General features: G+C 44.0%; 1 protein-coding gene across 1 annotated transcript in view; it reads left to right on the forward strand.

Annotated features, from left to right (window-relative positions):
* LOC136053152 (collagen alpha-1(VII) chain-like) overlaps positions 1 to 18883 on the forward strand; it is an 87386-nt gene that overhangs the window by 68065 nt on the left and 438 nt on the right. Inside the window, exons 70-82 of the mRNA XM_065743817.1 lie at positions 1261 to 1341; positions 2199 to 2252; positions 2594 to 2647; positions 3398 to 3460; positions 3874 to 3936; positions 4636 to 4752; positions 8097 to 8174; positions 8801 to 8854; positions 10794 to 10842; positions 11896 to 11928; positions 13862 to 14029; positions 16690 to 16761; positions 17248 to 17418. Of these exons, the coding sequence (XP_065599889.1) occupies positions 1261 to 1341; positions 2199 to 2252; positions 2594 to 2647; positions 3398 to 3460; positions 3874 to 3936; positions 4636 to 4752; positions 8097 to 8174; positions 8801 to 8854; positions 10794 to 10842; positions 11896 to 11928; positions 13862 to 14029; positions 16690 to 16761; positions 17248 to 17418 (1057 nt within the window). The remainder of the gene's footprint in view (positions 1 to 1260; positions 1342 to 2198; positions 2253 to 2593; positions 2648 to 3397; positions 3461 to 3873; positions 3937 to 4635; positions 4753 to 8096; positions 8175 to 8800; positions 8855 to 10793; positions 10843 to 11895; positions 11929 to 13861; positions 14030 to 16689; positions 16762 to 17247; positions 17419 to 18883) is intronic.

Consider the following 18883-nt stretch of genomic DNA (forward strand, 5'->3'; position numbering starts at 1 on the left):
CACAAGAAAAGACAGAAAGGTCTCATTTTAACACAGAAGCCCCTATGGGTGAATAAATTCAGGTGCTGAGGGGGCTGTTAGAGCTAATTGGGAAGTTGCTAACTATTGTCAAGTTCCTCCAGGACCAGGCAGTGTTGAAGAATAAGATTTAGTCCATCCCCTTGGGTACAGGTGTGTATGTATAAATCCCTAGCCAGATGGATCTGTACCTAGTTCAGAGCAATCTGAAAAATGCCAGGCAATTGAAGGTATCCTGGGCTCTTGAGATTTAACCATTGAACCAAAAGGTTTATTACCCTCCAAACATACAATCTGTCCTAGCAAACAGAAATTCTAATTAGTTGTGCTTTTTATAGTCCATTTACTTCCTCAGCAAGAGCTTCATATTGATTGTTTCAATAAATAGTTACCTGTAAATAAAGATCATGCATGAGATATTCAGGCTTGATCATGCAGGCAGGGCTTGAGAAGCATGGACTTTACCCCATCCAACGTGACCAGCAGCCATGGAGGAGCACATGGTCTGTTCTCAAATACTCCCTTTACTCCAGAAGATAGAGAACATTCAGGCTTGGAGAGGGATTTCAAGAAATATCATATGTCCCAGGCTGAGCTAAGCTGCAGAATGGCTCATGGACCTCCAAATTGCAATGCTGTGGTGTCTTCATGGAGGAGTACCTCTGTCCTATATTGTCCATGTGTTTGGGAGGGATGAGAATTTCTTCTATTCCCAGATAGGAAATGTTCACTGCACTGAAACAGTGAACAATCCCGTGCATGGATCTGCACTCAGCAAGCAGAGTAGCTGTTCACAAATTGAGCACTTCTTCCCTTGACTGAATAGATCTGAAACTGAGCTGCTGACCCAGTGCCCAGGATTGTGAACAACCCAACAGAGCAACTCGCACAGCGTGATTCTGCTTGTTTAGTATTTCTTCTCCTATTTGCAACTGCAACCATCGCCATCCCAACTTTCTTCCCCAGAACTACTCTTCAAACACTGTGTTACTCATTTTCCCAAGCTGTGATTATAAACAAAGCCAACTTCTGGGTTGAACTTGCTGGTGTTTGCCAAATCCATAGGGAATGATTGTTAACCAAAGCGTCATCTCTCACTGCTAGTATTAGGTTGGCTTCTGATCTCTGACTTTTGGAACGTGCTACTCAGGCTTTTACGATTGAGTTTCCATCCTGATGACTGTATTCTGTGATCTCCTTGCAAAAACTAATGCAGAAATTCATTGTGCTCCTCTTTGGCAGGGTACAGCAGGCCTCCATGGGAGGAACGGAATGAAGGGAGCCAAAGGTGACAGAGGTCTTCAGGGACAGAAGGGGATGCCAGTGAGTAGCAGGAAAGGACATGGTTAGTTTGGAAGGCAGAAAGAGCCTCCTTGGCTTTCTCAAACCTGAGTTCATTTATCCTCCTACACCCTCTGTTTCCTATTACTGGAATTGGGAACAAGAATTAAGGGTGACTCTTTCCAAAGGAGAGATGAAATTTCTACCTAAACCTTCTAGAGAAGGCTCTAATGTACATTCTGGCCCAGTTTTTAGGAGGAGACCTCTCTAGATGCCAGCAGAGAATGTGTGTGTGTATATCTAGTGGTAGAGTTTAATTTCTCCCCTGTGATTCACCATGAGTTTTCCTTTGTCACTTGAGAGCTGGGGTTGTTTAAGCTGGAGAAAAGAGGCCTCCATGAAGAACTTCTTCCAGTCTTTCAATATATAACAGGGGCTGATAAAGAAAGACAGAGGAAGAATTTTTACTGGGGCCTGTGGTGACAGGACAAGGGACAAAGGTTTCAAACAGAAAAAAAGGAATTTCGACTGGATCTAAGGAAGAAATTTTCTATAATAGGGGTGGTGAGACCCTGGAATATGTTAACCAGAAAAGCTGTGGATTCTCCATCACTGGAAATTATGATGGATGGGGTTTTCAGAAACCTGATCTAGTGAAAAATGTCCATATCCATGGCAGGAATGTTGAAGTAGATGACATTTAAAGGTCCCTTCCGCCCCAAATCATCCAGTGATTCTATGATTCTATGATCTACAAATTTTCCAGGAATCCCCACTGCTTAAAAGGACAATAAAAATGCAAAATAATGCTATCACCAGGGCTGTATTCTTAACTTGTCAGCATGTGTATTATGTTTATTTTATTTTCTTTTATTTTATCTATTTTATTTTATATTTAGGGAGAAAAAGGTGATCCTGGGATCACTGGTGACATTGGGCAGAAAGGAACAAAGGTAGGGGCTAGACAATATCCCATGAAATCTCCACATTCAAAAAGCTGTCTGTATGTTGTCCTGGACAGTCACCTCTTTATGGCCTTGCTTGAGCAGAGTGGTTGTACAAAATGACCTCTAGAGGCCCCTCCTAATCTCAACCACTCTATCATTCTGTGAAACAAAGGTTGGGACAAGTGGAGAAGATAACACAGACTCCAGGATGGGTGGAGTATATGGGGGAGGGTTCTGTGGATCAGGAACGTTCTTGCATTAGGGATAACCAGGTGCACAAGCAGTTTTCATCCTACTTGCCTTCACCTTGATACAACATCACTTCTCATGATTTGCTTTCTCCCCAGGGGTTACGTGGGCTGCCAGGACGCATTGGTGCTCCAGGAGCCAAGGGCATCAAGGTGAGCTCAGCCTAGCTCTATCTCCTGCTCTGTTTGCCTCAATTCCAGCAGTGATTCCTATTTCTTACTCACCCCAAGGGTAACACCATGCTTGAAGAAACCACACTAGCTTATGCAAAAGAGCCTCCCCACAGTGGTGATGGACCAGATGATCTTAGTGGTCTTTTCCAACCTTAATAATTCTGTGACTTTATGGCTTGAAGCCACAGACTGCAGCATAGAGATATGTGATCACAATCTGGGGATTGACACTTTTTTTTTTACCACCTGAACACCTTCCCAAATATCCTTCTGGTCTGTGGCTTAGAAGCTGCCTGGACTTGATTTGCAATTTCTGCCAGGGACATCTCTCTGATTACCAGCACCAATGGTCTTTTCTCTATAAACAGGGATAATGGCCCTTAATGGTCTTTTTATGAAGGGTTTTGAAAAGCTTGATAAGGTGTAAGGGAGCACTTGACAGCTGAACCAATGGGGTATATTTTTATTATTAATATTTTCCTTCATCTGCCTTGGCCTATTGGGTAAATTAAGTACTGTTCAGTGAATTTCCCACCTACTTTTATGTAAGTGGTTATGAAGTCAGGGCAGTCTAAAATCTACATCAGTCTGAGGTGGGAATTTTCCTGTATGTAGGGTTTCATACCCTCCACAGCATCACTTACTCATCTTGCCATTTTGGAGCTAGTTTTCCCAGTATTTTAGAGGTTGTGACTGCTTATAGCTCGTTCACTGCTTTTGCATCCATAGGGAGAAATTGGCAGTACTGGAAAACCAGGAATCCCAGGATCAGATGGACCATTTGGACCAAAGGTGAATATCTAAACTGCACATCTGCCTGCAAATTGGAAGTTGCCTAAAACCTTTGGGAAACAACTTCTGTATTTGCCTATTTCTTTTTGAGAGCACAAATAGGGCTATTCTGTATTTAATTCTATAGCCCAACATATTTTTGGATATCTGGGTTTAGTGACCTCTTCACTTGACTCAGTCAAGTTCATCCACCCCAGCCCAGATGCTTCTCGTGAACTATTGCATAAGAAGTAATGGGGCTTTTTAACGAGATTACTTTCAGTCTCCTTGAGTACCACTGGTGCACATGCTGAGAGACTCTTACGGGTTACATTTAGTAAATAACATCGTAATGTGAAGAAGAGATGGTTCGTTGAGAAAATGCAACCATGCCTAGTCTGCATCAGTGGTAATTTTATCTTGGCTCCCTCCAGGGTGAACAAGGAGCACCAGGTGACAACGGTGCCTTTGGGATTCCTGGGGAGAAAGGAGAAAAGGTTAGTGCTCGCCACACTGCATCGAGCTGCCATTTATTAAAGGATGAATCCCACATCCATCAGGTCAAGTTAACAGTATTATGCACTTTATGCATCATAGGTACCCTTTTCAGTGGTCAAATGTCAACTGTCTGGAGCATTAAGGCTGGGGACCACAGGTGAAAAGGGCAGGAGAAGGAGGTCTTCCTTAATTCACATTCTGCTGATGCATGAAACCCCAGGAGGGTGCACACTTAGCATGAGGAAAAGCCATCTAAACCTTTGAAGTGGGATAAGTTGTCAGGGTTTATTCAACTCAGTGAGTTGGACTTAATGAACCTTATGAGTCCTTTCCAACTCGAGACATTCTGCTGTTCTATGATTTTAACACCACTGTACACAGGGGGCTGGGCATGCTGCAAGGGAGCAAAAACAGATAACACTACTGCCTCCAAGATGCTCTGGAGTGGGAAAAGACATTACATTTTTAAAGAGAGTTGGGCATTAGAAGTTGTTGGGCAACATTCTAGAGGGGAGGGACATCCATGTTCCCAAGCAGTGAGGTGCTTTCTGGAAGAGTAGAAATGAAAAACAAAACTAAAGGATCTCACTGTATTGCCAAGGCCCATGAAAATATTTGAGTAATATCTGATTGGCCTGTCTCTAAAACTACCTGTGCTGGATTAAATCTCTGAACTGCTCTCTCTTGCTGATTCTTAGGGGTCAAAAGGAGTTCCCGGTTTGGGAGGCTTCAAAGGACAAAGAGGATGGCCTGGAAAGGCTGGGGCTGCAGGACCAGATGGACCTCAAGGGCCCCAAGGCAAACCAGGGCCACAGGTGAGCAGCAAGTGGTCCTTAGCATGCTGTAAACTGAGATGGAATTCAGTGTGAGGAAAGAGTGAATCATATTCTAATAAGGTGGCTTCCAGGAGATCAGTTTCCTCCTTACCTGTCTAGTAATACTATACATCTATCTAAAGAAAAGTCCTCTGCTCCCATGCAGCCAGGTCTGGGCCTCTTATGTGGGCAAACAATGTCATGACAACTCTATTCTCTAGAAACCCATATACCAGTGCTTACAGAACAACTCTAGCAAGGATCTACATGCAGCAAGAGCAGGAGGAAATAAGATGCTGCCCTGGATTTGTCTTCCATAGGGAGCTCTGCTAGAAGTCTTTTCTCCAATTGCCATCCAAGTGGTTGCAATTCACACCCTCATGTGACACAGAACCCCAGATGTGTCCCCCCATGTCACCATAGATACAGGCTGCCCAGGGAAGTAGTGGAGTTATTGTCCCTAGAGGTGTTCAAGAACTGTGGAGATGTGGCACTTGAGGACATAGTTTAGTGGGCATGGTGGGAGTGGGTCGATGGTTGGACTTGATCTTAGAGTTCTTTTCCAACCTCAATGATTCTATGATTCCGTACATATCCTCAACCTACAAACTGGCACCTGAGATCTCCCAGACTGAGAGAGGATGGCTGCAACATCTGCTATCATTTTGTGGGATCTTAATCAACACACTTCATCTCCTGGTGTATTTATCCCCAGAAGTATTTTTTTCCTTTCTTCTCCTATTACCTCTCAACGAAGGAAGGAAAAATGCTAATTTCCAGGTAGCATCAAGTGCACCCCTCCTGTTGCTAATTATCTAGGGAGCAGGATGCCAAGGCTTCAGAAGGAGCTAGTGGCTTTCAAACCCCAATTGAAGCCCACTCTTAATAAGTGTCCTTGCATGTAAGACATGCTGGGCATCTTTTGAAATGTAATAAGAAGACTTGGAAATGAGACATGCTAATGTTGTTTATGAGTAGGAACATGCTGCCTCCAGATTCTATGGTAATGAAGGGTGTCTTGCTGCTGTCAACACAATGCAGAGGGACAATACTAGAGATTAATGCTAATCACCCACCCTTAGGTAGCATCCATTAAGTAACGAAAAACTTTTCAAGTGAAAGAGGACTGGAAGTGGAAATACCTTTTTCAAGATCGAATTGGCTGAGTTTTAGGCTTGGACAAAAGAATGTATACAGTGACAAGAAAGAGCAGAGAACAAAAGAAAAGCTGAAGTTGGGTAACTACCTGAAAGATCTTCTCAGATATAGCCTTGTTTTAACTCGTGCCAGCCTCACTTGGTGTGACATGTCTCACCGCTGAGAGATGTGTCCTTATAAAAATATACCTAAGAATTTAATCCTTGTTTGTGTGCATGTGTATGTAGAGGACACATGTACACATATTGTCTGTAAAATCGTAGAATCATTAAGGCTGGAAAAGACCTCAAAAGTCATCAAGTCCAACCATCAACCCATCACCCCCAGGCCCACTAAACCATATCCCCAAGTGACAAAAAATACTTGAGTTTGCTGTCAGATGGGAGTAGATTCCACTGTAGTTTGGAAATGAGGAAAAAAAGTAGAAACTCTGACCTTAATCCGCTATGTACTGCATATTTTTTTTTCCAGACAAATAATCCAAACTCTCATGACCACTGCATCATGGTCCTGTGCCAAGTTAAAAAACGTGTTTAATGTTGATTTGCAGCTACATCTGACATTACAGGTTTGCACTAGTAAATGTACACCAGTGAAAAATGTTCTTGTGGACAAAGGTAGAACTTTGGATTGTTCAGATCCAATTTATATGAAGTCCAAATGAGTCTGGACCACATCAGAACAACTAAATTCATTACCAGTCTTACAATAAGGGTAGTGAAGCACTGGCACAGGTTGCCCAGAGACATGGTGGATGTCTTGTCCCTGGAGACATCCAAGGTCAGGGTAGACAGTGGTCTGAGCAACTGACTGAACTGTAGATGTCCCTATTTATTGCAGGGGAGTTGGATCAGATGGCCTTTAAAAGTCCCTTCCAACTCAAACAATTCTGTGACTACATGAGCTCTTCTGGGACAGACCAGAAGTCTCCCAGTTCTACAGAGCCTAGCAGAGAGCTGATGTAAAGGTATCTGTGTAGATTTGTTGATTATTAACCAAAAAACTTCAAGTGTTGAGAAAGTTTGGAGCCAAAGGAATACCCAACACTGGGGTTTAAGTCCTAGGGAAGAACTGAGGAAGGTGGTGAAGCAAGGTCCGAATTGCAGCGATAATCAGGTTGAATGTCTGTATTGTGTCCTGTGACATCAAATAAAGGCTTGACTCAGAGCAATCTGCTCCATGGTACAAGAGTACAGAGGAGGTTTTGGGATTCCAGCATTGCTCAGCAGCTATAGCTGGATCCTACCCCGTGTCTCATCACGAAACCATGGGTGATTATTGGAAGGACTGCCCCCAAGGTGGGCAAGGTGTAGAAACCCCCTTCTAGAGCACTACAGCATGGACCAGATGCAGCCACAGACCATTGTTCTTTTGTTCCTCACTCCCCAGGCTGCATCTTGCAATGAAAAATGTATCAAAAGAATCACACAAGGGAGGAAGGAGCTGAAAGTACAATGTATATACTCATGTATGTTTAAAAAGGCTGGAAGTTTTTAGATTAGCATTTACAAGCACTACATGCTCAAAAAGTCATGTATGAGATAATAAATGACTTTAATTTAGACATTGATTAATGAGAGGCTGTGAGAAGCTGCTTTCTACACCCACACTGCTACTTGTCTTTTCCGTAAATTAAAGGAGAAAGTCCCTGGGTTTGTACCATTTCTAATGTGGGAGGGTGTTGTCTCATTCTGCAAGTCCTTCTCCTGCTGAGACTCTGCTTCTTAGTACCAAATAAAGAGCTGAAGAAAGAAAACTTCTGCCCCATAGCATTTGCCCTATCTGAAGGGTAGGACCATAAGCAGATTCGTGTGGTTGCCCACATGGGGAAGATGGTGCGAAGTCCACGGTTCTGTCTCATCACATCTGATCTGTTTGGCAATCCAGAGGGCTCTGAGTGTCTTAAAATCACAGAATCATAGAATTGCTCAGGTTGAAAAAGACCTTTGAGATCATAAAGTCCAACCACAACCAAACCATACTACTCTAAATTTAACGACCTACCACTAAATCATGTCTGATCTTCTACTTCATGTAGAAGTAGTTCTTTATGTCCCGTCTTCTTCTACTGATGCCCACGTTGAGCTTTAGGGTAAATACCCCAAGTTGTGTCATGAAGGATCTCCAGAGATTGCCTCCAGATGTTGCCTCAGTGCTGCTAATGAAGCTCTTTTCATCTTCTCTAGGGTCCACGAGGGAGAAGAGGAAGACCTCAGCTCTGCCTTAGAGGTCCTCCAGGCATGGACGGGCAAAAAGGAATAATGGTCAGTATGAGGACAAGCCATCCTCATGTCCTAGTCAGGCTCCTCACTACCCTCCAGCTCTGCATAAGGACAGGATGAATTCTAACTCTTCTGTGTGGAATTTCTTGGCTCTCCAAATCATGCAACAGCAAGAGCACAGACAATGCTGTCTGTATATCCGCTTGAAGATCTCTCCAGTTGGGATAACTTCCATGAGTCCATTGGGCTGCCAGTTATTTTATATTAGGCTTCTTTGGGAAAACATCATATACTGGGCTTAATCTCAAGATACCAACCTGCATCCCATGTTCTGGATTAAGAGGTGGCATAGCATCTGTGCTCCTTTTCATCTAATATTTTTAAGTATTTTTAATCAACTACTCTTAGCAGCAAAAATGAGCCTAAAACACCTGAGAGCCTGCACCAGCCCTCTGACATACACTTTGTTTCCCTGCATGCATATAAGGATGCTCCTTCCTGCTCAGTGAGCTGCTCACTGATACCCCTTGAATTTATGGGAAAACACGTGAATACTTTTCCCCATCTCCATTTCTAGAGCATCCTTTCCTCTCTAAGGTGCACTTATTCTTGAAGCATTTAATGTTCATTCTACTGAGCTTTTATAATGACCTAAGTGTTTTTAACAGGGTGAAAATGGTCCAGCTGGCCAGAAAGGAGAAAAGGGAGATCCTGGTCTTTCTGTGAGTACTTTAGTCTAAGATGACATTCTCTTACACAGGCATGAATAGAGAAAATAGGGCAAAATGCCCCTAAGAGGTGTAAGGGAGGAGGGAAATGATGAGAAACAAATTAATTCAGAGAATATCTAGGAAATGAGTGTTGGCCATTGCCCAGAGATGTCAGATGTGCATGGGCTGAGACAGGAGCAATGTGCTGGGCAGCACACTGTGAGTACAAACACTGACCCAGAGTTTGGGGCACATTTCTCCTCTTCCATCCTTAACTGTGATGTTTCAAACTTGTGCTTGGCAGATAGGATTAATACAACACTGTATTTTCATCTTTTCAACACATAGCTGCCTGGCAGTGCTAGTTTCAGAATGGGTGTTAAGAGCAAGAGTGCTCTATGCATGGGATACTGAATTAAGCCAAGCTTTCTACACAGTAAATGCCCCAAGACTTGTCATCCTTATAAGGCAGTGATCATACCATGCCAAGTTCCATTGGGATGTCTACCACTGGACGTGGAGGATGCACAACTTAAACTCATCTAGTCATAGAACCATTTGAGTTGGAAGGGACTTTTTAAGGCTGCCTAGTCCAGCTCTTCTGCAGCGAAGAGAGACATCTACAGCTTGATCGGGTGCTGAGAGCCTGGTCCAGCCTGACCTTGAATGTCTCTAAGGATGGGGCATCCACTATTCCTATGGGCAACATGTTCCAATGCCTCACCACCCTTATTGTAAACAACTTTTCCCTTCTATCCAAGCTAAATCTCCCTTTTTCTGTTTGGAACCATTTTCCCTCATCCTATCCCCTAACCCTAACCCTTAGCCTAAGAGCAGGGGATAGAATCAAAATGCAAGTGACCAGCTGTCTCATTCTGTGGGGAACATTGTTATATAGCAAAGAGAAAGAGAAGAACAAATTCAAGTGAAGTTACATTTCACCTAAACCTAGTGCTACAATCTCTGCTGATTAAGTCTGCAGTGTGATTAACTTTGCATGGGTGTAGGTGAGCTGATGAAGTTTCTCAGAGGTGAAAGACATCTGAGAGACCATGGCTCCAGTGTCAAAAGGGTGGGGATGCTCACCGGAAAACCAGCCCGGGTTTGAGATGTCCCATGCTCCTCGTGGCTGGAGATGCCAGGTCATCAGGGCAGGAAAGAAATAGTCACTAACAGGATGGCCAAAATTTTGCAAAGAAAGACATTTTTTTCCCAATAGGACACAAATCTTGAGCCCAGTCCTTATGACACCAACTGTATGTCTCAGATCTTGGCCAAAAAAAGCTAACATCTCAGAGGCCATCAGTGGGGCATGGTGGCAATGAATTGATGGTTGGACTAGATTATCTTAATGGTCCCTTTCAGCCTTAACAACTCTATGATTCTATGAAGTGAAGTCTGGCTGGGACATAACCATAGAATATCCCCACTTGGAAGGGATGCACAAGGATCACTGAGTCCAACCCATGGTTCCACACAAGACCACCCAAACCCTATGTCTGAGAGTGGTGTCCAAGCACAACTTGAGCTCTAGCATTTAGGTGCTGGGCCCACTACCCTGAGCAGCCTGTTCCATGCCAACCACTCTCTGATGCAAAATCTTTTCTTAACATGAGGAGGCTGTAAAGCCACCATTAAAGGGTTGTAGGCCACCATGAGGTGATTGTAGACCACCGTGAGGCCCCCCTCAGCCTCCTCTGCTCTGGGCCAAACAAACCAAGTGTCCTCAGCCACTTCTTACACATCGTGCCCTCCAGAGCCTTCCCTATCTTCATATCCCCCCTTTGGATGCTCTCCAATTGCTTTATGTCTTTCTTATATTGTGGTACCCAAAACGGCACAGAGTGTTCAAGGCAAGGCTGCACTAGCAGAATAGGAAAGAAAAAGCTGAGGGAGATGGAGCAAGGATAGAAAAATCTCTATTAATCACTTCTTTCTCCCTGTTGCACAGGAGGAAGAGGTGAAGGAGGTGGTCAGGAGCGAAATGAGAGGCCATTGCGGTAAGTCAGCTGGTGAGCTGCTTGGATCCACCGCTCTGACTGCTGGCAGCAACTAAATTGGAGTAATTTGAGTGGTAACACATGCTCACTCGACACAGCAAATATCACCCCATTAGCAGTGAGCAGAGATGCGTCACCTTGCTACACTTGGAGATGCGTGTGGGCATCTGGGCCACAGAGTCTCTGCTGTAGCCCTGACCCCCTACTCTCACTTTTAATTCTTTCCCTTTAAACCCTTTGTCTTCTCATTTCTTCCCTGGTGGTTTTGTCATCAAAGCTTTCCTCTCCGCACATCTCCATTTCCCCACTGATTGGTGAAAGGCACTGGGTCACAGTGGAATGTTTGGAGCTGTGTTTTAAAGTCTGATAACAACACTTTAATTCCACTCTATTTCATGACACTTCTTGACACCTATTCAGTGAAAGAAGAATCACAGAATCATTAATGTTGGAAAACACTTCGAAGATCATCCGGTCTAACTGTCCACCAATATTGCCCACTAACCATGTTCCTCAGTGCCACATCTTCATGTTTCTTGAACACCTCCAGGGACAGTGACTCCACCAGCTCCCTGGACAGCCTGTTCCATATCTGTCAACCAGGACCACAAGGGCAACAAAACAATAGTGGGGAAAACCATAGTTGGGGATTCTTTAACCCCAAATCCCCACATCACAAAGGTTCTTTGCTTTTGTGGTTGTTGTTTCTTTGCCCTGCAAAGGTTCAGCAGAGCTGCCCAGTTCCCTAGAGCATTCCTATGGCCAAAGTGGATAGGAGGTCACCACTGCACTTGCCAAGATGATTAAGACAGAGTCACACTTGTTTCTGCCTAGACACATTAGGAAACATTTGAGTGTTTTAAGGGTTTAAACACTTAAACATTTAAGGGTTTTTAAGTGTTGAGGGTTTGAAACAGAATATAACCCATGATAGCATGTGCTGCCTATGAAAATAATCATTTCATTAAAAAAAATATCTTCCTATTGTCCAAAAGATAAAAATAAAAAGAACAAGAAGTGGCAAACAAACTCTGCCCTGTCTTCTGTTTGCAGATTGTGGAGACGAGCTGGGAAGGATGCTTGTGGGTAAGTCCATATAGAAATACATGGGAATGTGCAGTGGTTTAAAGGATGTTTCTCCTTACCCCCAGACTGAGTGAAAAGATGTCATTAAGAGTAAATGACTTGTTTTGAGTTTCAACACAGAAAATGACCCTGGAGCACTGGATGTTTGAAGGTCCTGGCTTTTAGGGGGGCTATTTCTTAGGGAAATATCAAAAAACAGGGTTAAGAGGGACACCAAGAGGTCACCAACTTGCATTCTATACTGCAAGACAGAATACAACATTCCATCTTCTGCTATGGAGACCTATTTCTTATGGTCCATGTAGCCTGAATGGTTAATCTGCTGATAAATAGGAGACCCCACATTCAGAGTCATAGAATCATAGAATATCCTGAGTTGGAAGGGACCTATAATGATCATCGACTCCAACTCCAGCATTTAGTCAAGGGTTCATCCTCTGTGCTGAATTAACTGACATTTAGAAGAGCCATTTCGTGGGTGGGCAGTGCCTAAGGTGATGCATCCAACCCCAGACAAGGTATGCGCATACGTATCTTAATCTCTGTATGTCATCTTGGGATGTTTCTGGGCTTTGTAAGATGAGGACATTACTGACTCAGACAGCACGAGACACTCTTCTCTGCAGCCACTGAAGTTAGTCTTGTCCTAACTGTTCGGTGCTTGAAACAGGCATAATCAAAGGAGAAGCAGCAACTTGCCTCTAAAATGAATACATCTTCCCCAGGAATGGATTTGCTTTAATTTTTCCTCCATAACTGTTATTTTTACATTTTTTAAGCCTTCGTAGCACATAGTGTCATAGTATATGAAAGCTGAGCATTTCACAAAGCCAGGGACTTACTAAACAGAGAGGCAGATCAAGAAGCAAATAGTTGAGCTGCTTGGCAGCAGCCTCTCTCTGGTTGTACTGAGCCAGTGTAATCACAGACACATGGAGCAGCTGGAGACTCCCTTGGCATGGGACACTCCCAATTACATTAGGAACAATATAGTCCTTTCCAAGCTCTGCTTCCCACCCCTCCTGCTCTGTATTTAGAAAGCCAATCTATCAGGGTAGAGATGGTCTCTCCCTGGTGTTACTCATGGCCCCATCCAAAGGATATTGCCCTTGCATTGGCCTCTCCTTGCTGCTGTAATAAATCAGGGCAAATGAATCCTGCGTGCTGAATGCTCTTGGACACAGAAGCCTTCGTGCTCCTACAAAAAACCCTTGCTGAAATGTTTTGCATTCATAACTCAGATATTACCCAAGGGCTCTGCATGTTATCCAGATGCTCAGCCAGAAGCACATGGTCCTGTCTCCAACTCATGTTCAAGGCATCATTTTAGAAATAGCAGTAAATTTGCAAAGCCAGATCAAAACCAAAGTGGACATGCTTCAGAATTGATATGGAATAGATTAAGCCTGTTGGCCCACATTGCTTTAAAACATGTTTCTGTGTCAGCTTTGCACAGCCAGGCTCCATCAGATCTACCATCCTGTAACTTCCAACCCTATACATACATACAGCCAAAACTAATTATAGCTTTGATCAGAACTCCATCCCAAGTGACACTGTGAACATGTTCATGCAGCCATGGAGGTACCAATGAGTTCCACCACACTCCTAGGGAACTGCTTCCTCTAAAACCAACCTTTATTATGAATAAGTTTAGCATACTCCAAGATTCCTTGATAAGACAGGAGACAGTATGATCTGTCCATAAGTTCTTACCCTTCTCTAGGGCATATATGATTTGAAAAATGGTTTCCTAGCTTGACCCCATACCTGTGGCCTGTGAATTTTTGCAGATGCAACATTGAGTTGCGACTTTTCTCCCACAATTACAGCAGTTTTGTTGAACTACAACTATTTTCCTGAGCAGGAGATCTCAGCTGTCAAACTATGGTGCCAGATTTCATCTTCACTGACCCAGCAATTAAATCCACAGGCCTGGAAGCAACTGAACTTAAGAGGCAGCTGCAGGGGTATTTTCAGCCTCAAAAATACCCTGAAAGGGATAGTGAAAACCAGGAAGAAATGCCCAACAAAACCCAGAGCATGACCACATGGATGACATCATCAGAGTCCTTCCTGGTGACACCTTCTCTTACAACAGGTAATTACAGATGCCTGGCTGCTTGCTTTTGATCTTTTCTATCATGGGAGATAATGTCTTCACCTCTCCCACTGCACAGAATGAACCCAGTGCTAAATTCCTTTCCTTTGAGGTAGAAAGGACACAGATATGGGATTTCCAACAAGGGCTCCTACATGAGATCCCCCACATGAGTCTGTAACTCAGGGGTGAGATGGTCCAAGGCTCCCAGTGAGTAGGTTAGGGAAAAACCAAACACACGTGGCCCCATTGGTGACCACCACCTATCAAAGAACACATTTCTAAATGCTGGAAGAAGGCAGACAATCTTTTCAGGCTGATGCCGTCTCCCTCATGCCCTTTACAACTTCTAGTAAGTCTTTCTACCAGCCAAAAATTGCATCTCTGAGACCAAACACACAAACTATTACAGACTATTTCTGCCCAGGGCCTCATGAACACATTAATGGGTAAAACTCATGATTGCAGCTAATAGTAAAACAACCAGCTCTATTTCTGTCCCTTTACATTGCCCAACAGAGAGAGGGAGACAAAACAGACAAAGTCCTACTCTGCAGATGCATGCAGTATGGTCTTGCCTGTATAGGGCTGGACATGCACAGCTGATAGGATGAACCTCCAGTTGTCTCCAGGACCACCCTGGGATTAACTGGTATGGTGTCCTGGCAGAAAAGCCCAGGAGATGGATCTGTTTGGTAATGGGAGATCTATTAATACTTGGCTGAAAATGACCATCTGTCCAGAGAAAGGATAGGATGGGGCAGTTTCAGCTTAATTTCAGATCATCTATCCTTTTTTATGTGAACGACTGTAATGTGCATTACAGTGAGGAACATCTTAGCTCAACATCAGGCAAACCTTATCACCAATATGATCCCTTCAGCACATACAAGTCATATACCTCTTTCACCTGTCCCCATGGGCTAATAGTTCATGGATAGCTTTTCAGGGATCTGTGGGCATCTCTGTGCCCTACACACTCAGATGAAGGTGATCAAAGCCTTTGATATCATTGATTTTAGAGATTTCTGAGAATTTCTGCCCTGAATCTTGGAAGCAAGATGGAAATTACCTTCCCCCAAAACCATTACAACTTCAGGCCACTCCACATCCACCTACAGTCCCTCTGACTTCATCTGTGACATTTGCCTTTCAGTCTTGATTTTTGAGAGATAGAGAGTGAAAGCATTGTGCAGAAATGCTGTTGGACAGGAATATGGGGATTATGGGCTTGTTTATGAAGTGTTTTCTTCACTCATAGATTCATAGATACATTAGGTTGGAAAGGACCTACAAGATCATCTTGTAGGTCATCATAGTCATAGTCCAACCATCCTCCTATCACCATCCTTACCCACTAAGCTACTAAATCAAATCCCTTAGCACCTCATCTAAACGCTTCTTGAACAGCGCTAGGGATGGTGCCTCAACCACCTCCCTAGGCAGGCCATTCTAGTGCCTGACCACTCTTTCAGAGAAAAATGTTTCCTCAAATCTAATCTAAACTATATCTTCCCCGGCACATCTAAATCTTCCCCGGCACTCAGTACTCAAAGTCCAAACACACCACAACAAAGTGCAGAATTCAAGAAGAGGGAGAGTGAGTCTCACTTCTTCCAGTTCAGAAAACCAGAAATTCAGATGTTTACACTGCGACTGCTTAGATTTTGTCAACAGGAGAAGGAGGGTTGAATTGTATGGATGGAGCATCCATTGGTATAGGCAGGGGAACAGTCGCTGCTTCAGCTCAGAGAGATAGGTATTCACACATTCCAACTGACACATGAGTTGACCAATCAATTCTTCTACTTTGGATTATATTTAAAAAGTGAGACTCCAATAACACATACTTTCAAACCTCAAAACAAGTGGCAGATATTAGGTCACTGACCTACATATTATATATCTTCACCTTTTTGATGGAACTATCCTGAGCTTTGGGAATAGTTTTGTCAGTCCTAGAGATGATTATCTCAATATTTTTTTCCCATATAACCCACTAAGGAGCAAATAATCCCCACATATCCAACTAGAACTGGAGCTGGACTCAACCATCTCCACGTTTCTCCTGCCCATCACTCAAACTCTCACCTAATATCTGTGTTGCACTCGGAAGACATCATCCATCTGGCTTTAAACTCACTTTATATCAAGGCAGCATTTGGGATCGGGGCGGTTTGAGATCGACAGAGCGTACCACATGTTATTGAATCACAGCTGCTGCCGTCGCCAGCCGACAATCCCATTAAAGCCTAGGTCTGAGGCAGGAGGGCCCATAAATCGCTCCACTAAGTGATGAGTGCCGATAGGCGCTCGAAATGTTAACAGGATTCTGCAATCGGAGGGTTATTACTGCCAGATTACAATCGCCGCTGGCTTCTCAAAGCTTTACAAAACTCCAGCCTGACATTTATCTCCTTGCAAGCAACCACAAATACTTCCATTTTCTCTGACTAACACCCAACCTTTTTGACTGAGTTGTTTAACACCATTAAGAATTTTATTGCCACCAGTTCCTCCCCCTGCCTCACCAGTAGCTCCATGACATTTATTAAGAGAACTTGTTAGCCAGCCATGTAAGGCTCCTATGATCAATATTTAAATGGTGGCTAATTTGTTTGCGTGCCCTTATTATGTGTGATTTCCATTTGCTTCCCCAGCAGCTTCCAGTGTGCAGCCGATAACAGGTCTTTCTCTGTACAAGCATCGAGAAGCCTACAATCAATTACCAGGTGAAATAAACTGAATTAAGTGACATTTAAGGAAGTCAGTTCCCGGGTGGGAAGTGCTTTTTGGCTTTGAGATCAAGGGGATGTGGGGCTGAAAGAGCTACACATGCCTGCAAGTAGAGGTTTAAATCTCTTCTTCACACTTGACTTAAAGCTGCTGCATTTGTTCTGGTGGTGAACAAACCAGAGGGTGTTTTCACCCCATTCTGTGTTATCCATCCATACAAAAAAAAAAAAAAAAAAAAAAAGCAAGGTTAGAATCCTCTGTGCAATGCCCCTGAAAGCAACCAACCCTACAATGAAGAGCTCTGTGCTCGTCCCACTATAGGAATCCACCCTTGGCCCTTGTTTCCCCCTTTGCTCTTCCAACCTCATTGTGATGAACATGGGACAATGAGGCCCATTGCACCAGCCCCATGCAAGGTGGAACCAGGTTGGTCTTTTCCCACCTGAATCCCACATGTGAGTGGTTGTGGGGTGTCCCTGCAGCCCTATGCCTTCAGCCAATGGACGAGGGCTCCTGCCGAGACTACACCCTGCGCTGGTACTTCCACCCTGAAACAAATGCCTGTCGACCCTTCATCTTCGGGGGGTGCCAAGGGAACAGGAATCGCTTCAAAACCAAGAGGAAGTGTGAATGGCGGTGCAAAACCTCAGCAGGTGAGAAATCTCCTGGGCTCTCTTACCCTCTAACCAGGAGGAAGCAGAAAAACACATCCAGGTTCCGTCCACCTCTGTTGCCTTATGGTCCCACCAAGGACCAGGCTGCAAGCCCCAGCAGGACAAGTGCAAGTCTTCTTTTAATAAACCAGGGAGATAGAAGGGTGATTTGAAGCAGCAGGGGAGGAAAGTGGAGAGGTCAGATGAAAAAAGGAGAAGGAGGAGAAGCTGTTTCTTTCATGTACAGGGAAAAGATATGTTTTCAAGGCAGAGTTACTACTTTGGATGGCAGCAAAGGCCTTGAGGAACCCAGTTTGCACACGGACTTCTCCAGGATGGGCTGCCCAGCTGTTGTGGCCTTTGACATACCCTGCTCCCCCAGGCAATCCATAGCCTTCCCCATATGTACCTCCAAGTTTCACTTGAAGTGGTGCCTCTAGATTCAAGGTCTACTTCACCTCTTGCTCCCAGTGCACTTCCCACTCAGATTCCTCTCAGCCCATCCTGAGAACTTCTGAACAGCTCCTCCCTTTGGCTACATCCACCGATGAAACACAGTGTGAACCTGAGGGTGATGAAGAAGTTCATGAGAGCATTCAAGACCAGATTGGCAACCCTGCCCATGGAACAAAATGGTCTATAAGGTCCCCTTTAACATAAGCTATTTTATGATTCTATGAAATTAGCTCCCACTGGCTCTGACAGTAATGTGAATGCTACTGCTGCCAAGCAATACATGAGCTGCAGCTGAAATGCTTTCCTTGAAAGGTACTGTTCTCTCAGATTTTTCTCTAAATGGAAGAAACCTTCCGGGCAGCATTAAAAATGTGTTAGTTCTCCAAAACAAATAATAACAATAATAATAATACAAATCCTGATGAGGTTCATCTGCAAGTTGGCCCATTTCGTCTGGCTAGAACTCACATTTAGTGATCTGCTTCTTTGCAATTTACCACACCTGGAGAAGTCACTCCCAGTGCTTTAAATCCCTGGGTAAAGAAGTGAGCCTCTTCCTGCCCAATGCTGCAAGCCTGAGGCATGAGCATTAAATGAGCATATAGGCATCCTGAAGTAGCTGTAGATATCTCCTGCTCCACAATCTCCCTTTGTGGAGAGAAACAGCCACTGTGGAGTGACAGTCTTACAAACCCAGGCCAGGTCTATGTTCTCCACAGACCACCATAAGGGTAGCAAAGCACTGGAACAGATTGCCCAGAGATGTGGTAGATGCCATCTCCTTGAAGACATTCAAGGTCAGGCTCAGTCCTCTGAGCAACCTGATCAAGCTATAGGTGTCCCTGTTCATTTCAGGGGAGTCAGATTATATGATCTTTAAATGCCCATTCACAATTGAATGATTCTACAATAATTTTACGATTCCTCCTCACTGACCCTAAAGAATTCCCAACCTGGATCAGGATATTTGCTTTATCAGTGTCTGGCATGTCACAACATGACCAGGCAT

This window comes from Cyrtonyx montezumae, unplaced genomic scaffold, assembly GCF_038088225.1.
Source record: "Cyrtonyx montezumae isolate F1298 unplaced genomic scaffold, pur_monq_1.0 scaffold_3, whole genome shotgun sequence".
Lineage (NCBI taxonomy): Eukaryota > Metazoa > Chordata > Aves > Galliformes > Odontophoridae > Cyrtonyx > Cyrtonyx montezumae.